The 24326-nt window shown below is 46.9% G+C and overlaps 1 protein-coding gene across 1 annotated transcript in view; it reads right to left on the bottom strand.

Annotated features, from left to right (window-relative positions):
• Nucleotides 1–24326, bottom strand: part of LOC124018705 (protein sidekick-1-like) — a gene marked incomplete at its 5' end in the record, with an annotated part of 213631 nt that overhangs the window by 120794 nt on the left and 68511 nt on the right. The window contains 8 exons of the mRNA XM_046334058.1: nucleotides 3628–3764; nucleotides 5292–5462; nucleotides 5825–5927; nucleotides 9476–9643; nucleotides 12443–12559; nucleotides 12770–12964; nucleotides 13286–13369; nucleotides 20614–20804. Of these exons, the coding sequence (XP_046190014.1) occupies nucleotides 3628–3764; nucleotides 5292–5462; nucleotides 5825–5927; nucleotides 9476–9643; nucleotides 12443–12559; nucleotides 12770–12964; nucleotides 13286–13369; nucleotides 20614–20804 (1166 nt within the window). The remainder of the gene's footprint in view (nucleotides 1–3627; nucleotides 3765–5291; nucleotides 5463–5824; nucleotides 5928–9475; nucleotides 9644–12442; nucleotides 12560–12769; nucleotides 12965–13285; nucleotides 13370–20613; nucleotides 20805–24326) is intronic.

The following is a 24326-nucleotide window of genomic DNA, read 5'->3' as shown; positions in this document are numbered from 1 at the left end:
ATACCCTCCTCTCTCTAGTATATAACCTACATCTATACCCTCATCTCCCTCTCTCTAGTATATAACCTACATCTATACCCTCCTCTCTCTAGTATATAACCTACATATATACCCTCCTCTCTCTAGTGTATAACCCTCCTCTCTCTAGTATATAACCTACATTTATACCCTCCTCTCTCTATTATATAACCTACATATATACCCTCCTCTCTCTAGTATATAACCTACATATATACCCTCCTCTCTCTATTATATAACCTACATATATACCCTCCTCTCTCTAGTGTATAACCTACATCTATATACCCTCCTCTCTCTAGTATATAACCTACATCTATACCCTCATCTCCCTCTCTCTAGTATATAACCTACATCTATATACCCTCCTCTCTAGTATATAACCTACATCTATACCCTCCTCTCTCTAGTATATAACCTACATCTATATACCCTCCTCTCTCTAGTATATAACCTACATCTATACCCTCCTCTCCCTCTCTCTAGTGTATAACCTACATCTATACCCTCCTCTCTCTAGTATAAAACCTACATCTATAACCTCCTCTCTCTAGTATATAACCTACATATATACCCTCCTCTCTCTAGTATATAACCTACATATATACCCTCCTCTCTCTAGTGTATAACCTATATCTATACCCTCCTCTCTCTAGTGTATAACCTATATCTATACCCTCCTCTCTCTAGTGTATAACCTACATCTATATACCCTCCTCTCTCTAGTATATAACCTACATCTATACCCTCCTCTTCCTCTCTCTAGTATATAACCTACATCTATACCCTCCTCTCCCTCTCTCTAGTATATAACCTACATCTATACCCTCCTCTCTCTAGTCTATAACCTACATCTATACCCTCCTCTCCCTCTCTCTAGTGTATAACCTACATCTATATCATCTCTCCCTCTCTCTAGTATATAACCTACATCTATATACCCTCCTCTCTCTAGTATATAACCTACATCTATACCCTCCTCTCTCTAGTATATAACCTACATCTATAACCTCCTCTCTCTAGTATATAACCTACATATATACCCTCCTCTCTCTAGTGTATAACCTACATCTATACCCTCCTCTCCCTAGTATATAACCTACATATATACCCTCCTCTCTCTAGTGTATAACCTACATCTATACCCTCCTCTCTCTAGTGTATAACCTACATCTATACCCTCCTATCCCTATTATATAACCTACATATATACCCTCCTCTCTCTAGTATATAACCTACATATATACCCTCCTCTCTCTAGTGTATAACATACATATATACCCTCCTCTCTCTAGTGTATAACCTACATCTATACCCTCCTCTCTCTAGTGTATAACCTACATCTATACCCTCCTCTCTCTAGTGTATAACCTACATCTATACCCTCCTCTCTCTAGTATATAACCTACATATATACCCTCCTCTCTCTAGTGTATAACCTACATCTATACCCTCCTCTCTCTAGTATATAACCTACATCTATACCCTCCTATCCCTATTATATAACCTACATATATACCCTCCTCTCTCTAGTATATAACCTACATATATACCCCCTCCCTCTCTAGTGTATAAACATACATATATACCCTCCTCTCTCTAGTGTATAACCTACATCTATACCCTCCTCTCTCTAGTATATAACCTACATATATACCCTCCTCTCTCTAGTGTATAACATACATATATACCCTCCTCTCTCTAGTGTATAACCTACATCTATACCCTCCTCTCTCTAGTGTATAACCTACATCTATACCCTCCTCTCTCTAGTGTATAACCTACATCTATACCCTCCTCTCTCTAGTGTATAACCTACATCTATCCCCTCCTCTCTCTAGTATATAACCTACATATATACCCTCCTCTCTCTCTCTCCCTCCGTTTCTTCCTACCTCTGTCTTACAGACCTCCACTCTACCACTAACAGACCTCCACTCTACCACTAACAGACCTCCACTCTACCACTAACAGACCTCCACTCTAAACAGACCTCCACTCTACCTCTAAACAGAACTCCACTCTACCACTAACAGATCTCCACTCTACCACTAACAGACCTCCACTCTACCACTAACAGACCTCCACTCTACCACTAACAGACCTCCACTCTACCACTAACAGACCTCCACTCTACCCCTAACAGACCTCCACTCTACCACTAACAGACCTCCACTCTACCTCTAACAGACCTCCACTCTAAACAGACCTCCACTCTACCACTAACAGACCTCCACTCTACCACTAACAGACCTCCACTCTACCACTAACAGACCTCCACTCTAAACAGACCTCCACTCTACCTCTAAACAGAACTCCACTCTACCACTAACAGACCTCCACTCTACCACTAACAGACCTCCACTCTAAACAGACCTCCACTCTACCACTAACAGACCTCCACTCTACCACTAACAGACCTCCACTCTACCTCTAAACAGACCTCCACTCTAAACAGACCTCCACTCTACCACTAACAGACCTCCACTCTACCACTAACAGACCTCCACTCTACCACTAACAGACCTCCACTCTAAACAGACCTCCACTCTACCACTAACAGACCTCCACTCTACCACTAACAGACCTCCACTCTACCACTAACAGACCTCCACTCTAAACAGACCTCCACTCTACCACTAACAGACCTCCACTATACCACTAACAGACCTCCACTCTAAACAGACCTCCACTCTACCACTAACAGACCTCCACTATACCACTAACAGACCTCCACTCTAAACAGAACTCCACTCTACCACTAACAGACCTCCACTCTACCACTAACAGACCTCCACTCTACACAGACCTCCACTCTACCACTAAACAGACCTCCACTCTACCTCTAAACAGAACTCCACTCTACCACTAACAGATCTCCACTCTACCACTAACAGACCTCCACTCTACCACTAACAGACCTCCACTCTACCACTAACAGACCTCCACTCTACCACTAACAGACCTCCACTCTACCCCTAACAGACCTCCACTCTACCACTAACAGACCTCCACTCTACCTCTAACAGACCTCCACTCTAAACAGACCTCCACTCTACCACTAACAGACCTCCACTCTACCACTAACAGACCTCCACTCTACCACTAACAGACCTCCACTCTAAACAGACCTCCACTCTACCTCTAAACAGAACTCCACTCTACCACTAACAGACCTCCACTCTACCACTAACAGACCTCCACTCTACCACTAACAGACCTCCACTCTACCACTAACAGACCTCCACTCTACCTCTAAACAGACCTCCACTCTAAACAGACCTCCACTCTACCACTAACAGACCTCCACTCTACCACTAACAGACCTCCACTCTAAACAGACCTCCACTCTACCACTAACAGACCTCCACTCTACCACTAACAGAGCTCCACTCTACCACTAACAGACCTCCACTCTACCACTAACAGACCTCCACTCTAAACAGACCTCCACTCTACCACTAACAGACCTCCACTCTACCACTAACAGACCTCCACTCTAAACAGACCTCCACTCTACCACTAACAGACCTCCACTCTACCACTAACAGACCTCCACTCTAAACAGACCTCCACTCTACCACTAACAGATCCAGAGCAGAAACTCACTGTTCTCAGACAGCTCCAGTATGTAGTGTAGAAGAGGAGAGTTTCCATCGAAGGGTCTGACCCAGGAGAGAAGAACTGAACGGCTGTCTGAATCATTCAGAGACACAGACAGAGACCTGGGGGAGTGGGGGAGCTCACTGTGGGACAGGAGGGGGAGAGGGGGAGGAGAGAGAGGGGAGGAGAGAGGGGAGAGAGGGGAGGAGAGAGAGGGGAGGAGAGAGAGGGGAGGATAGGGAGGTGGAGGGAGGGAGAGAGGGGGGGGAGGGGAGAGGGGAGGTGGAGGGGAGGAGAGAGAGGGGAGGGGAGGGGGTAGAGAGAGAGGGAGGGAGAGAGAGGAGGGAGAGAGGGGAGGTGGAGGGAGGTAGAGAGAGAGGGAGGGAGAGAGGGGGAAAAAGACAATATTACTTTCTATTATTTGATCATTATGTGAAGGCATGTGATATATTAGACAGATTTGAGGGTTGAGAGATGGAGAGAGACAGAGAGATGGAGAGAGTGACAGAGAGATGGAGAGAGGGACAGAGAGATGGAGAGAGGGACAGAGAGATGGAGAGAGGGACAGAGAAATGGAGAGAGGGACAGAGATGGAGAGAGGGACAGAGAGTTGGAGAGAGAGACAGAGAGATGGGAGAGAGACAGAGAGATGGAGAGAGACAGAGAGATGGAGAGAGGGACAGAGAGATGGAGAGAGGGACAGAGAGATGTAGAGAGAGACAGAGAGATGGAGAGAGGGACTGAGAGATGTAGAGAGGGACAGAGAGATGTAGAGAGGGACAGAGAGATGTAGAGAGAGACAGAGAGATGGAGAGAGAGACAGAGAGACGGAGAGAGGGACAGAGAGATGTAGAGAGAGACAGAGAGTTGGAGAGAGGGACAGAGAGTTGGAGAGAGTGACAGAGAGTTGGAGAGAGGGAAAGAGAGATGGAGAGAGAGACAGAGTTTGAGAAAGGGACAGAGAGATGAAGAGAGAGACATAGAGTTGGAGAGAGGGACAGAGAGATGGAGAGAGAGACATCCCCCTCTCCTCTCCTCTCCTCTCCTCCTCCTGTCCTCTCCTCTCCTCTCCTCCTTCTCCCCCCTACCCTCCCCCCCTCTCTTCTCCTCCCCTCTCCTCTCCTCCCCTCTCATCTCCCCCTCATCCCCCTCACCTCTCCTCTCCTCCTCCTCCCCTCCCCTCTCATCCCCACCTCTCCTCTCCTCTCCTCCTCCTCCCCTCCCCTCTCATCCCCATCTCCTCTCCTCTCCTCTCATCTCATCTCATCTCCTTCTCCTAGCCTCTCCTTCTCCTCTCCTCTTATTCCCCTCTCCTCTCCTCCTCTCTCTTCTCCTCTTCTCCCCCTCCCCTCTCATCTTATACCCCTCTCGTCTCGTCTCTCGTCTCGTCTCGTCTCTCGTCTCGTCTCTCCTCTCCTCTCATCCCCATCTCCTCTTATTCCCCTCTCCTCTCCTCCTCTCTCTTCTCCTCTTATCCCCCTCCCCTCTCATCTTATCCCCCTCTTCTCTCCTCTCCCTCTCCTGTTTCTCCCTCAGCTTTGAGTTACTATTGCATATGGCGGAGGCATGAGCGAACACGCAAATGGAGGGGCGAGGCCTGAGGGGAAGGGGTGGGGATGTGGGATTCAGAGTGTGGCAGTTTGAAGTCCCAAGTTATTTGTGTAACTCACATGACTTCGAGGCGTGCGGAGCGTGATTGGTTCCCGGCCTGTGATGTCACAGTGCAGGTATAGTCTCCTATGTCGCCTGACCAAGTCTGGCTGATGGTCAGAGAACCAGACAATATAGACACTCTGCCCCCGCTGGGCTGGAGGGGTACTGCTCCACGCTGCCACTGGAAACTACAGAGATACAGAACCATGTTAACATAGAGACACTCTGCCCCCGCTGGGCTGGAGTGGTACTGCACCACACTGGAAACTACAGAGATACAGAACCATGTTAACATAGAGACACTCTGCCCCCGCTGGGCTGGAGGGGTACTGCACCACACTGGAAACTACAGAGATACAGAACCATGTTAACATACAGACACTCTGCCCCCGCTGGGCTGGAGGGGTACTGCACCACACTGGAAACTACAGAGATACAGAATCATATTAACATACAGAAACTCTGCCCCCGCTGGGCTGGAGGGGTACTGCACCACACTGGAAACTACAGAGATACAGAATCATGTTAGCATACGGACACCCTCCCCTACCTGATGTTGATCCTGGGGTCGTGTGTAGCGTTACAGTCCAGGGTTGCCGTGGTTCCCTTGATGACCCTCTGGTCCACCGGCGGGACGGAGATGAATGTACGAACTGCAGAGAGAGGTCAGAGGTTAAGGGGGTCATCATCATCATGATATTATCTCATAGAACAAAACGATATCACACCTCATTTTCAGTGTTTATTCCAACTATCTTCATTCTCCATTCATTTCTCCCATAGGGACGGCCCAACCAACCAGAGGTCTCCTCTCCATTCATTTCTCCCATAGGGACGGCCTGACCAACCAGAGGTCTCCTCTCCATTCATTTCTCCCATAGGGCCGGCCTGACCAACCAGAGGTCTCCTCTCCATTCATTTCTCCCATAGGGGACGGCCTGACCAACCAGAGGTCTCCTCTCCATTCATTTCTCCCATAGGGCCGGCCTGACCAACCAGAGGTCTCCTCTCCATTCATTTCTCCCATAGGGACGGCCTGACCAACCAGAGGTCTCCTCTCCATTCATTTCTCCCATAGGGACGGCCTGACCAACCAGAGGTCTCCTCTCCATTCATTTCTCCCATAGGGACGGCCTGACCAACCAGAGGGCACCTCTCCATTCATTTCTCCCATAGGGACGGCCTGACCAACCAGAGGTCTCCTCTCCATTCATTTCTCCCATAGGGACGGCCTGACCAACCAGAGGGCACTTCTGGGGGTTTGGACGACAAGCCAAATCTAGAGTTTCAGTTTGGACACTATTTGTGTCAGAATAGGAGGTCAGTTAGTATACCATTAGGAGGTCAGTTAGTATACCATTAGGAGGTCAGTTAGTATACCATTAGGAGATCAGTTAGTATACCATTAGGAGGTCAGTTAGTATACCATTAGGAGGTCAGTTAGTATACCATTAGGAGGTCAGTTAGTATACCATTAGGAGGTCAGTTAGTATACCATTAGGAGGTCAGTTAGTGTACCATTAGGAGATCAGTTAGTATACCATTAGGAGGGGTTAGTGTACCATTAGGAGGTCAGTTAGTATACCATTAGGAGGTCAGTTAGTATACCATTAGGAGGTCAGTTAGTATACCATTAGGAGGTCAGTTAGTATACCAATAGGAGGTCAGTTAGTATACCATTAGGAGGTCAGTTAGTATACTATTAGGAGGTCAGTTAGTATACCATTAGGAGGTCAGTTAGTATACCATTAGGAGGTCAGTTAGTGTACCATTAGGAGATCAGTTAGTATACCATTAGGAGGTCAGTTAGTGTACCATTAGGAGGTCAGTTAGTATACCATTAGGAGGTCAGTTAGTATACCATTAGGAGGTCAGTTAGTGTACCATTAGGAGATCAGTTAGTATACCATTAGGAGGTCAGTTAGTGTACCATTAGGAGGTCAGTTAGTATACCATTAGGAGGTCAGTTAGTATACCATTAGGAGGTCAGTTAGTATACTATTAGGAGGTCAGTTAGTATACCATTAGGAGGTCAGTTAGTATACCATTAGGAGGTCAGTTAGTGTACCATTAGGAGATCAGTTAGTATACCATTAGGAGGTCAGTTAGTGTACCATTAGGAGGTCAGTTAGTATACCATTAGGAGGTCAGTTAGTGTACCATTAGGAGGTCAGTTAGTATACCATTAGGAGGTCAGTTAGTATACCATTAGGAGGTCAGTTAGTGTACCATTAGGAGGTCAGTTAGTATACCATTAGGAGGTCAGTTAGTATACCATTAGGAGGTCAGTTAGTATACCATTAGGAGGTCAGTTAGTGTACCATTAGGAGGTCAGTTAGTATACCATTAGGAGGTCAGTTAGTATACCATTAGGAGGTCAGTTAGTATACCATTAGGAGGTCAGTTAGTATACCATTAGGAGGTCAGTTAGTATACTATTAGGAGGTCAGTTAGTATACCATTAGGAGGTCAGTTAGTATACCATTAGGAGGTCAGTTAGTATACCATTAGGAGGTCAGTTAGTATACTATTAGGAGGTCAGTTAGTATACCATTAGGAGGTCAGTTAGTAGACCATTAGGAGATCAGTTAGTATACCATTAGGAGGTCAGTTAGTATACTATTAGGAGGTCAGTTAGTATACCATTAGGAGGTCAGTTAGTATACCATTAGGAGGTCAGTTAGTGTACCATTAGGAGGTCAGTTAGTATACCATTAGGAGGTCAGTTAGTATACCATTAGGAGGTCAGTTAGTATACTATTAGGAGGTCAGTTAGTATACCATTAGGAGGTCAGTTAGTATACCATTAGGAGGTCAGTTAGTATACCATTAGGAGGTCAGTTAGTATACCATTAGGAGGTCAGTTAGTATACCATTAGGAGGTCAGTTAGTGAACCATTAGGAGGTCAGTTAGTATACTATTAGGAGGTCAGTTAGTGAACCATTAGGAGGTCAGTTAGTGTACTATTAGAGAGGAGAGGATGTTTCTAAACTTGTATCTGATCCAAACCAAACCGGACTTAACCAGAACTAAATCAAGTCCATCTTTTCAATCAAAGTCATCAGCTGACCACACAACCAGCCAATCATCAGCTGACCACAAAATCAGCCAGTCATCAGCTGACCACACAACCAGCCAATCATCAGCTGACCACACAACCAGCCAATCATCAGCTGACCACACAACCAGCCAGTCATCAGCTGACCACAAAATCAGCCAGTCATCAGCTGACCACACAACCAGACAATCATCAGCTGACCACACAACTAGCCAATCATCAGCTGACCACACAACCAGCCAATCATCATCAGCTGACCACACAACCAGCCAGTCATCAGCTGACCACAAAACCAGCCAATCATCAGCTGACCACACAACCAGCCAATCATCAGCTGATCACACAACCAGCCAATCATCAGCTGACCACACAACCAGCCAATCATCAGCTGACCACACAACCAGCCAGTCATCAGCTGATCACACAACCAGCCAATCATCAGCTGACCACACAACCAGCCAATCATCAGCTGATCACACAACCAGCCAATCATCAGCTGATCACACAACCAGCCAATCATCAGCTGATCACACAACTAGCCAACCCCGTCTCAATAACAGAGCCTGTCGATCTGGCATAGCAGTGTTCCGGGTCATGTGATTGGACCGATGAGATGAGGGCAGTGTTCTGAGCTTGTCTGATTGGTCAATTTATTAGAAACCATACTGAGAGTTGTGTATGTGCGTCTCTTTGTGTGTGTGTGTGTGTGTGTGTGTGTGTGTGTGTGTGTGTGTGTGTGTGTCTTTGTTGTGTGTGTGTCTCTTTGTGTGTGTGTGTGTGTGTGTGTGTGTGTGTGTGTGTGTGTGTGTGTGTGTGTGTGTGTGTGTGTGTGTGTGTGTGTGTGTGTGTGTGTGTGTGTGTGTGTGTGTGTGTGTGTGCGTCTCTTTGCGTCTCTTGTGTGTGTGTGTGTGTGTGTGTGTGTGTGTGTGTGTGTGTGTGTGTGTGTGTGTGTGTGTGTGTGTGTGTGTGTGTGTGTGTGTGTGTGTGTGTGTGTGTGTGTGTGTGTCTCTTTTGCGTGTGTTTGTGTGTGTGTGTGTGTGTGTGTGTGTGTGTGTGTGTGTGTGTGTGTGTGTGTGTGTGTGTGTGTGTGTGTGTGTGTGTGTGTGTGTGTGTGTGTGTGTGTGTGTGTGTGTGTATCTTACTCCAGACAGTGAGAGTGGCCGTAGCGTTGATGGATCCGTCTGCGCTAGCGGCTGTACAGGTGTAGTCGCCAGAATCTTCCATCCTGATTGGCTCAACCAGCAGACCACCTGACTCCAGCAGGGTGAACCTGGGAATCTGGACTGTCCCACTGGCCAGGAGCTGGGAACCTTCACACACACACACACACACACACACACACACACACACACACACACACACACACACACACACACACACACACACACACACACACACACACACACACACACACACACACACACACACACACACACACACACACACACACACACACACACACAGCCTTGCTCAGGGACATAATGTACCCAGGGAGATGTTGTTGTAGAGGGTTACCTGCCTTGCTCAAAGACAGAATGTACCCAGGGAGATGTTGTTGTAGAGCACATATGTCAGAGTCAAGGCCCGCGGGCCACATCCGGCCCGCGAGAAGGTTTTTTACGGCCCCTGGGATGATCTTGATTTATTATTAGAACCGGCCCGCAGACCGCAGCAAGCCGGCAGCCCGCAGATCTATCCCCTCCCCTCTTCTCCAGACCATTTCCGGAGACCTTCTCCCTTACCTCACCTCGCTCATCAACTCATCACTGACCGCTGGCTACGTCCCTTCCGTCTTCAAGAGAGCGAGAGTTGCACCCCTTCTGAAAAAACCTACACTCGATCCCTCCGATGTCAACAATTACAGACCAGTATCCCTTCTTTCTTTTCTCTCCAAAACTCTTGAACGTGCCGTCCTTGGCCAGCTCTCCCGCTATCTCTCTCTGAATGACCTTCTTGATCCAAATCAGTCAGGTTTCAAGACTAGTCATTCAACTGAGAATGCTCTCCTCTGTATCACGGAGGCGCTCCGCACTGCTAAAGCTAACTCTCTCTCCTCTGCTCTCATCCTTCTAGATCTATCGGCTGCCTTCGATACTGTGAACCATCAGATCCTCCTCTCCACCCTCTCCGAGTTGGGCATCTCCGGCGCGGCCCACGCTTGGATTGCGTCCTACCTGACAGGTCGCTCCTACCAGGTGGCGTGGCGAGAATCTGTCTCCTCACCACGCGCTCTCACCACTGGTGTCCCCCAGGGCTCTGTTCTAGGCCCTCTCCTATTCTCGCTATACACCAAGTCACTTGGCTCTGTCATAACCTCACATGGTCTCTCCTATCATTGCTATGCAGACGACACACAACTAATCTTCTCCTTTCCCCCTTCTGATGACCAGGTGGCGAATCGCATCTCTGCATGTCTGGCAGACATATCACTGTGGATGACGGATCACCACCTCAAGCTGAACCTCGGCAAGACGGAGCTGCTCTTCCTCCCGGGGAAGGACTGCCCGTTCCATGATCTCGCCATCACGGTTGACAACTCCATTGTGTCCTCCTCCCAGAGCGCTAAGAACCTTGGTGTGATCCTGGACAACACCCTGTCGTTCTCAACCAACATCAAGGTGGTGGCCCGTTCCTGTAGGTTCATGCTCTACAACATCCGCAGAGTACGACCCTGCCTCACACAGGAAGCGGCGCAGGTCCTAATCCAGGCACTTGTCATCTCCCGTCTGGATTACTGCAACTCGCTGTTGGCTGGGCTCCCTGCCTGTGCCATTAAACCCCTTCAACTCATCCAGAACGCCGCAGCCCGTCTGGTGTTCAACCTTCCCAAGTTCTCTCACGTCACCCCGCTCCTCCGTTCTCTCCACTGGCTTCCAGTTGAAGCTCGCATCCGCTACAAGACCATGGTGCTTGCCTACGGAGCTGTGAGGGGAACGGCACCTCAGTACCTCCAGGCTCTGATCAGGCCCTACACCCAAACAAGGGCACTGCGTTCATCCACCTCTGGCCTGCTCGCCTCCCTACCACTGAGGAAGTACAGCTCCCGCTCAGCCCAGTCAAAACTGTTCGCTGCTCTGGCCCCCCAATGGTGGAACAAACTCCCTCACGACGCCAGGACAGCGGAGTCAATCACCACCTTCCGGAGACACCTGAAACCCCACCTCTTTAAGGAATACCTAGGATAGGATAAGTATTCCCTCTCCCCCCCCCCTTTAAGATTTAGATGCACTATTGTAAAGTGACTGTTCCACTGGATGTCATAAGGTGAATGCACCAATTTGTAAGTCGCTCTGGATAAGAGCGTCTGCTAAATGACTTAAATGTAAATGTAAATGTAAATGTACCCAGGGAGATGTTGTTGTCGGGGGTTAACTGCCTTGTTCAGAGACAGAATTTACCCAGGGAGATGTTGTTGTAGAGGGTTAACTGCCTTGTTCAGAGACAGAATGTACCCAGGGAGATGTTGTTGTAGAGGGTTACCTGCCTTGCTCAGAGACAGAATGTACCCAGGGAGATGTTGTTGTAGAGGGTTACCTGCCTTGCTCAGAGACAGAATGTACCCAGGGAGATGTTGTTGTAGAGGGTTACCTGCCTTGCTCAGAGACAGAATGTACCCAGGGAGATGTTGTTGTAGAGGGTTACCTGCCTTGCTCAGAGACAGAATGTACCCAGGGAGATGTTGTATGTACAAGTGCCCAGGAGACAGCAACCTTACCTTACCTCCAGGGCTCAGTCATGACCTTTCGGTCGGCCAGTCCAAGTAGATGGGTATTCGTTCAAAGAGGTGCCCTCCAAAAATATACAGTATACAAAACTAAAAACAAAACAAAAAAAGTAGACCTGATTAAAAACTAAAGAGGTGAGCTAACACACTGGCAGACTGAGAGGCCTCCGGTCACAGACGACCAATCAACTGACTGCTTTCATCTGTGGATTTAATCAAGGCTTGACAGAGCACCTGGACCCGGTTTCTGCTAGCCTCTCGAGGTTGAAGTGGCAGACTGTGTGTGTGTGTGTGTGTGTGTGTGTGTGTGTGTGTGTGTGTGTGTGTGTGTGTGTGTGTGTGTGTGTGTGTGTGTGTGTGTGTGTGTGTGTGTGTGTGTGTGTACCTCTCCTCCAACAGACAGCAGGTTTGGGGGCTCCAGTGGTCTCGCAGGTGAACACAGCCGAGTTGCCGTCGGTAACGGTGAGGTCAGAGGGGAGGAGGGAGAAGGAGGGGGTGACACCTAGGGATTCAAATTCTGATTATAATCACCACAGAAATACAGAGAGGAGGACAGTATAACTCACTAGTAACAACAAGCTGTGTGTGTGTGTTTGTGTGTGTGTGTGTGTGTGTGTGTGTGTGTGTGTGTGTGTGTGTGTGTGTGTGTGTGTGTGTGTGTGTGTGTGTGTGTGTGTGTGTGTGTGTGTGTGTGTGTGTGTGTGTGACTCACTAGTGACCACCAGCAGTGTGTGTGTCTGTGTCTCTCCGGCTGCGTTCCGAGCGAAACACTGGAACATTCCGGCATCTCCTGGTTGGACTCTCCGCACAGTCAGACCCGTTGCCGCGGTAACCTTGTAGCGAGGGTTGGCCAACTTGGATACGGGCACAGCGTCTTTATACCACTCTATACGGGCCGGGGGGACTCCTACACACACACACACACGCACACACACACACACACACACACACACACACACACACACACACACACACACACACACACACACACACACACACACACACACACACACACACACACACACACACACACACACACACACACACACACACACACACACACACACACACACACACACACAGAGCTGGAGGTTACTAGTTAGTTATACACACACACACACACACACACACACACACACACACACACACACACACACACACACACACACACACACACACACACACACACACACACACACACACACACACACACACCCACATTCCTTACCCTTGGCCTGACAGTGTAAGTCCACGTTCCTGTCCACCGTTGCTACACTCTTTAGTCTGGGTTCAGCAGTGAAGTACGGAGGCTCTGAAACACACACACAGTTAGTTAGCAATACTTCTATGGCATTACCAGTCGGAGAGAGAGAGAGAGAATGAGAGAGAGAGAGAGAGAGAGAATGAGAGAGAGAGAGAGAGAATGAGAGAGAGAGAGAGAGAGAGAGAGAGAGAGAGGGAGTAAGAGAGAGAGAGAGAGAGAGAGAGACAGGGAGAAAGAGAGATCTCTCTCCCTCTCTTCTTTATCTCTCAATTCTGTGTTCCTCTAGAAGACGACAGAGAGAATCTCCACGAGCTGAGAGCCACAACAGACCAGCGGGTCCAGTACAGCGGGTCCAGACCAGTGGGTCCAGACCAGTGGGTCCAGACCAGTGGGTCCAGTACAGTGGGTCCAGACCAGTGGGTCCAGTACAGTGGGTCCAGTACAGTGGGTCCAGACCAGTGGGTCCAGACCAGTGGGTCCAGACCAGTGGGTCCAGTACAGTGGGTCCAGACCAGTGGGTCCAGTACAGTGGGTCCAGACCAGTGGGTCCAGACCAGTGGGTCCAGTACAGTGGGTCCAGACCAGTGGGTCCAGACCAGTGGGTCCAGTACAGCGGGTCCAGACCAGTGGGTCCAGTACAGTGGGTCCAGACCAGTGGGTCCAGACCAGTGGGTCCAGTACAGCGGGTCCAGACCAGTGGGTCCAGTACAGTGGGTCCAGACCAGTGGGTCCAGACCAGTGGGTCCAGTACAGTGGGTCCAGACCAGTGGGTCCAGACCAGTGGGTCCAGTACAGTGTTCTGTTGTTGTTCATGTTGTTAATAGTCCTAGCGGGGGATTGGACTGAAGTATGACTCTTCACTCAGCTAAAACTCCAAACACATTCAGCACACAGACAACGACGACACACACACACACTCCTCCTCCTGTGTGTGTAGAACCTGCTGTACCTTGTGGACAAGACAACAGAAACATTAATCTCCCTCATACACAGCGTGCACAGAACAGCAGCAAACGGTGGGTAGGTGGGGAGACAGGTTTGTGCTTAGAGTTTTAATTCTCTCTCTCTCTCTTTCTCTCTGATGCTCTGTCTCTCTCTCTTTATCCCTCTCTCTCTCTCTCTGTCCATCTCTCTCTCTCTCTCTTTCTCTCTGATGCTCTCTCTCTCTCTCTTTATCCCTCTCTAGAGATAGAGAGAAGAGAGAGAATAGAGAGAGAAGGTAGATGATAGAGAGAAGAGAGATGATAGAGAGAAGAGAGAGAGAAGAGAGATGATAGAGAGAAGAGAGATGATAGAGAGAAGAGAGATGATAGAGAGAAGAGAGATGATAGAGAGAAGAGAGATGATAGAGAGAAGAGAGATGATAGAGAGAGAAGAGAGATGATAGAGAGAAGAGAGATGATAGAGAGAAGAGAGATGATAGAGAGAAGAGAGATGATAGAGAGAAAGAGAGATGATAGAGAGAAGATAGATGATAGAGAGAGAGAGAGATGATAGAGAGAAGATAGATGATAGAGAGAAGATAGATGATAGAGAAGAGAGAGAGAGAAGATAGATGATAGAGAGAAGAGAGATGATAGAGAGAATAGAGAGATGATAGAGAGAAGATAGATGATAGAGAAAAGAGAGAGAAGAGAGATGATAGAGAGATAAGAGCGATGATAGAGAGAAGATAGATGATAGAGAGAAGAGAGGAGAGATGATAGAGAGAAGAGAGATGATAGAGAGAATAGAGAGATGATAGAGAGAAGATAGATGATAGAGAGAAGATAGATGATAGAGAGAAGAGAGGAGAGATGATAGAGAGAAGAGAGATGATAGAGAGAATAGAGAGATGATAGAGAGAAGATAGATGATAGAGAAAAGAGAGAGAAGAGAGATGATAGAGAGATGATAGATGATAGAGAGAAGATAGAGATAAGAGCGATGATAGAGAGAAGATAGATGATAGAGAGAAGAGAGATGATAGAGAGAAGAGAGAGATAAGAGCGATGATAGAGAGAAGATAGATGATAGAGAGAAGAGAGGAGAGATGATAGAGAGAAGATAGATGATAGAGAGAATAGAGAGATGAGAGAGATAGATGATAGAGAGAAGATAGATGATAGAGAGAATAGAGAGAAGAGAGAATAAAATGCACTGGCGATGATAGATCATGAAGATAGATGATAGAGAGAAGAGAGGAGAGATGATAGAGAGAAGAGAGGAGAGATGATAGAGAGAAGAGAGAGATGATAGAGAGAATAGAGAGATGATAGAGAGAATAGAGAGATGATAGATGATAGAGAGAAGATAGATGATAGAGAGAAGAGCGATGATAGAGAGAAGAGAGATGATAGAGAGAAGAGAGGAGAGATGATAGAGAGAAGATAGATGATAGAGAGAAGATAGATGATAGAGAGAAGAGAGGAGAGATGATAGAGAGAAGAGAGGAGAGATGATAGAGAGAAGAGAGATGATAGAGAGAAGAGAGATGATAGAGAGAAGATAGATGATAGAGAGAAGATAGATGATAGAGAGAAGAGAGGAGAGATGATAGAGAGAAGAGAGATGATAGAGAGAATAGAGAGATGATAGAGAGAAGATAGATGATAGAGAAAAGAGAGAGAAGAGAGATGATAGAGAGATAAGAGCGATGATAGAGAGAAGATAGATGATAGAGAGAAGAGTGGAGAGATGATAGAGAGAAGAGAGATGATAGAGAGAATAGAGAGATGATAGAGAGAAGATAGATGATAGAGAGAAGATAGATGATAGAGAGAAGAGAGGAGAGATGATAGAGAGAAGAGAGATGATAGAGAGAATAGAGAGATGATAGAGAGAAGAGAGATGATAGAGAGAAGATAGATGATAGAGAAAAGAGAGATAAGAGCGATGATAGAGAGAAGAGAGATGATAGAGAGAAGAGAGATGATAGAGAGAAGAGAGATGATAGAGAGATGAGAGATGATAGAGAGAAGAGAGATGATAGAGAGAAGAGAGATGATGACAGAAGAGAGATGATGAGAGAAGAGAGATGATAGAGAGAAGAGAGATGATAGAGAGAAGTGAGGAGAGATGATAGAGTGAAGAGAGATGATGTGAGAAGAGAGATGACTCACTTGTAACCACCAGCTGAGTGAGAGATGATAGAGAAGAGAGGAGAGATGATGTGTGAGAGTGAGAGATGATAGAGAGAAGAGAGATGATGTGAGAGAAGAGAGATGATGTGAGAGAAGAGAGATGATAGAGTGTGAGAGATGATGTAACCACCAGTGAGGAGAGATGATAGAGAAGAGAGATGATGTGAGAGTGTGAGAGATGATGTGAGAGAAGATAGATGATGTGAGAGTGAGAGATGATAGTGAGAAGAGAGATGATAGTGAGAAGATAGATGATAGAGTAACCAAGAGAGATGATAGAGAGAAGAGAGATGATAGAGAGAAGATAGATGATAGAGAAGAGAGATGATAGAGAGAAGAGAGATGATAGTGAGAAGATAGATGATCAGAAGAAGAGAGATGATAGAGAGAGAGAGAGAAGTGAGATGATAGAGAGAATAGAGATGATAGAGAGTGTGAGATGATAGAGAGAAGAGAGATGATGTGAGAGAATAGAGATGATAGTGAGAAGAGAGATGATAGAGAGAAGAGAGATGATAGAGAGAAGAGAGATGATAGAGAGAAGAGAGATGATAGAGAGAAGAGAGAGAAGAGAGATGATAGAGAGATAAGAGCGATGATAGAGAGAAGAGAGAGATGATAGAGAGAAGATAGAGAATAGAGCGATGGAGAATAAATATGCACTGGCGCAAACCAACCTCTCCCTCAGCAATCATGAAGCATCAAAAGCTATTGAGTAACACATCAAAAAAAAAGTTGATCTTCATCAATCATCTTGTGTGTGTTTACCATACCACACACACACACACACACACACACACACACACACATTTACATTACATTTAAGTCATTTAGCAGACGCTCTTATCCAGAGCGACTTACAAATTGGTGCATTCACCTTATGACATCCAGTGGAACAACCACTTTACAATAGTGCATCTAAGTATTTTGTGGGGGGGTGAGAAGGATTACTTTATCCTATCCTAGGTATTCCTTAAAGAGGTGGGGTTTCAGGTGTCTCCGGAAGTGTGGTGATTGACTCCGCTGTCCTGGCGTCGTGAGGGAGTTTGTTCCACCATTGGGGAGCCAGAGCAGTGAACAGTTTTGACTGAGCTGAGTGGGAACTGTACTTCCTCAGTGGTAGGGAGGCGAGCAGGCCAGAGGTGGATGAACGCAGTGCCCTTATTTGGGTGTAGGGCCTGATCAGAGCCTGGAGGTACTGTGGTGTGTGTTGTAACCCCTCACAGCTCCGTGTGTGCAAGCACCATGGTCTTGTAGCGGATGCGAGCTTCAACTGTAACTCACTTGAAGCCAGTGGAGAGAGCGGAGGAGCGGGGTGACGTGAACTCACTTGAGAACTGTGGGAAGTGTGTGTGTGTGTGTGTGTGTGTGTGTGTGTGTGTGTGTGTGTGTGTGTGTGTGTGTGTGTGTGTGTGTGTGTGTGTGTGTGTGTGTGTGTGTGTGTGTGTGTGTGTGTGTGTGTGTGTGTGTAACTCACTTGTAACCACCAGCTGTGTGTGTGTGTGTGTGTGTGTGTGTGTGTGTGTGTGTGTGTGTGTGTGTGTGTGTGTGTGTGTGTGTGTGTGTGTGTGTGTGTGTGTGTGTGTGTGTGTGTGTGTGTGTGTGTGTGTGTGTGTGTGTGTGTGTGTGTATGTGTGTGTGTGTGTAACTCACTTGTAACCACCAGCTGTGTGTGTGTGTGTGTGTGTGTGTGTGTGTGTGTGTGTGTGTGTGTGTGTGTGTGTGTGTGTGTGTGTGTGTGTGTGTGTGTGTGTGTGTGTGTGTGTGTGTGTGTGTGTGTGTGTGTGTGTGTGTGTGTGTGTGTGTATGTGTGTGTGTGTGTATAACTAACTGTGTGTGTGTGTGTGTGTGTGTGTGTGTGTAACTCACTTGTAACCTCCAGCTCTGTGTGTGTGTGTGTGTGTGTGTGTGTGTGTGTGTGTGTGTGTGTGTGTGTGTGTGTGTGTGTGTGTGTGTGTGTGTGTGTGTGTGTGTGTGTGTGTGTGTGTGTGTGTGTGTGTGTGTTGATTATTGACTCTGCGACTGAAAACATTTGTTCTGATCGGAGAAATGAACCATGGAGAATGTGTTATAACAGACAGGAACCATGGAGAATGTGTTATAACAGACAGGAACCATGGAGAATGGGTTATAACAGACAGGAACCATGGAGAATGGGTTATAACAGACAGGAAACATGGAGAATGTGTTATAACAGAAACCATGGAGAAGGTGTTATAACAGAACCATGGAGAATGTGTTATAACAGACAGAACCATGGAGAATGTGTTATAATAACAGGAACCATGGAGAATGTGTTATAACAGAACCATGGAGAATGTGTTATAACAGAACCATGGAGAATGTGTTATAACAGAACCATGGAGAATGTGTTATAACAGAACCATGGAGAATGTGTTATAACAGAACCATGGAGAATGTGTTATAACAGACAGGAACCATGGAGAATGTGTTATAACAGACAGGAACCATGGAGAATGTGTTATAACAGAACCATGGAGAATGTGTTATAACAGACAGGAACCATGGAGAATGTGTTATAACAGACAGGAACCATGGAGAATGGGTTATAACAGAACCATGGAGAATGTGTTATAACAGACAGAACCATGGAGAATGTGTTATAACAGAACCATGGAGAATGTGTTATAACAGAACCATGGACAATGTGTTATAACAGAACCATGGAGAATGTGTTATAACAGACAGGAACCATGGAGAATGTGTTATAACAGAACCATGGAGAATGTGTTATAACAGAACCATGGAGAATGGGTTATAACAGAACCATGGAGAATGTGTTATAACAGACAGGAACCATGGAGAATGTGTTATAACAGACAGGAACCATGGAGAATGTGTTATAACAGACAGGAACCATGGAGAATGTGTTATAACAGACAGGAACCATGGAGAATGTGTTATAACAGAACCATGGAGAATGTGTTATAACAGACAGGAACCATGGAGAATGTGTTATAACAGAACCATGGAGAATGTGTTATAACAGACAGGAACCATGGAGAATGTGTTATAACAGAACCATGGAGAATGTGTTATAACAGACAGGAACCATGGAGAATGTGTTATAACAGAACCATGGAGAATGTGTTATAACAGACAGGAACCATGGAGAATGTGTTATAACAGACATGGAGAAGGAACCATGGAGAATGTGTTATAACAGACAGGAACCATGGAGAATGTGTTATAACAGACAGGAACCATGGAGAATGGTTATAATAACAGAACCATGGAGAATGTGTTATAACAGACAGGAACCATGGAGAATGTGTTATAACAGAACCATGGAGAATGTGGTTATAACAGACAGGAACCATGGAGAATGTGTTATAACAGACAGGAACCATGGAGAATGTGTTATAACAGACAGAAACCATGGAGAATGTGTTATAACAGAACCATGGAGCTGTGTCGTACCCAGTAAGGTGTGTTTTGTTCCCAGTACAGTGAGGTGTGTTTTGTACCCAGTACAGTGAGGTGTGTTTTGTTCCCAGTACAGTGAGGTGTGTTTTGTTCCCAGTACAGTGAGATGTGTCGTACCCAGTACAGTGAGGTGTGTTTTGTACCCAGTACAGTGAGGTGTGTTTTGTACCCAGTACAGTGAGGTGTGTTTTGTTCCCAGTACAGTGAGGTGTGTTTTGTTCCCAGTACAGTGAGATACAGTGAGTGTGTTTACCCAGTACAGTGAGGTGTGTTTTGTTCCCAGTACAGTGAGGTGTGTTTGTACCCAGTACAGTGAGGTGTGTTTTGTTCCCAGTACAGTGAGGTGTGTTTGTACCCAGTACAGTGAGGTGTGTTTTGTTCCCAGTACAGTGAGGTGTGTTTTGTTCCCAGTACAGTGAGGTGTGTTTTGTACCCAGTACAGTGAGGTGTGTTTTGTACCCAGTACTGTGAGTGAGCTGTGTTTTGGTGTGTTTTGTACCCAGTACAGTGAGCTGTGTCGTACCCAGTACAGTGAGCTGTGTCGTACCCAGTACAGTGAGCTGTGTCGTACCCAGTACAGTGAGGTGTGTTTTGTACCCAGTACAGTGAGGTGTGTTTCGTACCCAGTACAGTGAGGTGTGTTTTGTACCCAGTACAGTGAGCTGTGTCGTACCCAGTACAGTGAGGTGTGTTTTGTACCCAGTACAGTGAGCTGTGTCGTACCCAGTACAGTGAGATGGGCCCGGGCCTCGGTGGGTCTGGTGGTGGAGTTGAGAAGCGACGCCTCACACACGTACACGCCCCCGTCCGACAGGGAGGGGCTAGAGAGGGTCAGGCGACGACCGAACACGCCCACTCCACTGGCCAGCCGACGCCCATTACGTTTCCACGACAACACCAGCCTCTCCACCGGCCTGAGGAGAAAACAAATTAACCAAATTAAATCAATCAATAACTCATCTAGCCAATCAATCAACCAATTAAACAATCGATCAATCAAATGATCAATCTATTTATCCATCAAGCAGTCGATCAGTAAATCAATGAATGACAGTGACACAACTTCCAGTCTTCATAGAGGTCCTGGGTACTACTGGGCTAGGGTCCACTACTGTACTGTCTACTAGGGTCCACTACTGTACTGTCTACTAGGGTCCACTACTGTACTGTCTACTAGGGTCCACTACTGTACTGTCTACTAGGGTCCACTACTGTACTGTCTACTAGGGTCCACTACTGTACTGTCTACTAGGGTCCACTACTGTCCTGTCTACTAGGGTCCACTACTGTACTGTCTACTAGGGTCCACTACTGTACTGTCTACTAGGGTCCACTACTGTACTGTCTACTAGGGTCCACTACTGTACTGTCTACTAGGGTCCACTACTGTACTGTCTACTAGGGTCCACTACTGTCCTGTCTACTAGGGTCCACTACTGTCCTGTCTACTAGGGTCCACTACTGTCCTGTCTACTAGGGTCCACTACTGTCCTGTCTACTAGGGTCCACTACTGTACTGTCTACTAGGGTCCACTACTGTACTGTCTACTAGGGTCCACTACTGTACTGTCTACTAGGGTCAACTACTGTACTGTCTACTAGGGTCCACTACTGTACTGTCTACTAGGGTCCACTACTGTACTGTCTACTAGGGTCCACTACTGTACTGTCTACTAGGGTCCACTACTGTACTGTCTACTAGGGTCCACTACTGTACTGTCTACTAGGGTCCACTACTGTACTGTCTACTAGGGTCCACTACTGTACTGTCTACTAGGGTCCACTACTGTACTGTCTACTAGGGTCCACTACTGTACTGTCTACTAGGGTCCACTACTGTACTGTCTACTAGGGTCCACTACTGTACTGTCTACTAGGGTCCACTACTGTACTGTCTACTAGGGTCCACTACTGTACTGTCTACTAGGGTCCACTACTGTACTGTCTACAAGGGTCCACTACTGTACTGTCTACTAGGGTCCACTACTGTACTGTCTACTAGGGTCCACTACTGTACTGTCTACTAGGGTCCACTACTGTACTGTCTACTAGGGTCCACTACTGTACTGTCTACTAGGGTCCACTACTGTACTGTCTACTAGGGTCCACTACTGTCCTGTCTACTAGGGTCCACTACTGTACTGTCTACTAGGGTCCACTACTGTACTGTCTACTAGGGTCCACTACTGTACTGTCTACTAGGGTCCACTACTGTACTGTCTACTAGGGTCCACTACTGTACTGTCTACTAGGGTCCACTACTGTACTGTCTACTAGGGTCACACTGTCTACTAGGGTACTACTCTACTAGGGTCCAACTACTGTACTGTCTACTAGGGTCCACTACTGTACTGTCTACTAGGGTCCACTACTGTACTGTCTACTAGGGTCCACTACTGTACTGTCTACTAGGGTCCACTACTGTACTGTCTACTAGGGTCCACTACTGTACTGTCTACTAGGGTCCACTACTGTACCTGTCTACTAGGGTCCACTACTGTCCTGTCTACTAGGGTCCACTACTGTACTGTCTACTAGGGTCCACTACTGTACTGTCTACTAGGGTCCACTACTGTACTGTCTACTAGGGTCCACTACTGTACTGTCTACTAGGGTCCACTACTGTACTGTCTACTAGGGTCCACTACTGTACTGTCTACTAGGGTCCACTACTGTACTGTCTACTAGGGTCACTGTCTACAGGGTCCACTACTGTACTGTCTACTAGGGTCCACTACTGTACTGTCTACTAGGGTCCACTACTGTACTGTCTACTAGGGTCCACTACTGTACTGTCTACTAGGGTCCACTACTGTACTGTCTACTAGGGTGCATGAGGTCACACAACTACTGTACTGTCTACTAGGGTCCACTACTGTACTGTCTACTAGGGTCCACTACTGTACTGTCTACTAGGGTCCACTACTGTACTGTCTACTAGGGTCCACTACTGTACTGTCTACTAGGGTCCACTACTGTACTGTCTACTAGGGTCCACAACTACTGTACTGTCTACTAGGGTCCACTACTGTACTGTCTACTAGGGTCCACTACTGTACTGTCTCTACTACTGTACTGTCTACAGGGTCAACTACTGTACTGTCTACTAGGGTCCACTACTGTACTGTCTACTAGGGTCCACTACTGTACTGTCTACTAGGTCCACTACTGTACTGTCTACTAGGGTCCACTACTGTACTGTCTACTAGGGTCCACTACTGTACTGTCTACTAGGGTCACACAACTACTGTACTGTCTACTAGGGTCCACTACTGTACTGTCTACTAGGGTGCATGAGGTCACACAACTACTGTACTGTCTACTAGGGTCCACTACTGTACTGTCTCTAGGTCCACTACTGTACTGTCTACTAGGGTCCACTACTGTACTGTCTACTAGGGTCCACTACTGTACTGTCTACTAGGGTCCACTACTGTACTGTCTACTAGGGTCCACTACTGTACTGTCTACTAGGGTCCACTACTGTACTGTCTACTAGGGTCCACTACTGTACTGTCTACTAGGGTCCACTACTGTACTGTCTACTAGGGTCCACTACTGTACTGTCTACTAGGGTCCACTACTGTACTGTCTACTAGGGTCCACTACTGTACTGTCTGTACTGTCTACTAGGGTCCACTACTGTACTGTCTACTAGGGTCCACTACTGTACTGTCTACTAGGGTCTACTAGGGTCCACTACTGTACTGTCTACTAGGGTCCACTACTGTACTGTCTACTAGGGTCCACTACTGTACTGTCTACTAGGGTCACACAACTACTGTACTGTCTACTAGGGTCCACTACTGTACTGTCTACTAGGTCCACTACTGTACTGTCTACTAGGGTCCACTACTGTACTGTCTACTAGGGTCCACTACTGTACTGTCTACTAGGGTCCACTACTGTACTGTCTACTAGGGTCCACTACTGTACTGTCTACTAGGGTCCACTACTGTACTGTCTACTAGGGTCACACTACTGTACTGTCTACTAGGGTCCACTACTGTCCTGTCTACTAGGGTCCACTACTGTACTGTCTACTAGGGTCCTAGGGTCCACTACTGTACTGTCTACTAGGGTCCACTACTGTACTGTCTACTAGGGTCCACTACTGTACTGTCTACTAGGGTCCACTACTGTACTGTCTACTAGGGTCCACTACTGTACTGTCTACTACTGTACTGGGTCCACTACTGTACTGTCTACTAGGGTCCACTACTGTACTGTCTACTAGGGTCCACTACTGTACTGTCTACTAGGGTCCACTACTGTACTGTCTACTAGGGTCCACTACTGTACTGTCTACTAGGGTCCACTACTGTACTGTCTACTAGGGTCCACTACTGTACTGTCTACTAGGGTCCACTACTGTACTGTCTACTAGGGTCCACTACTGTACTGTCTACTAGGGTCCACTACTGTACTGTCTACTA

Source organism: Oncorhynchus gorbuscha, unplaced genomic scaffold (genome assembly GCF_021184085.1).
Source record: "Oncorhynchus gorbuscha isolate QuinsamMale2020 ecotype Even-year unplaced genomic scaffold, OgorEven_v1.0 Un_scaffold_564, whole genome shotgun sequence".
In the NCBI taxonomy this organism is placed as follows: domain Eukaryota; kingdom Metazoa; phylum Chordata; class Actinopteri; order Salmoniformes; family Salmonidae; genus Oncorhynchus; species Oncorhynchus gorbuscha.
The sequence above is the reverse complement of the archived record's forward strand: the minus strand, read 5'-3'. Positions and strand labels throughout refer to the sequence as shown.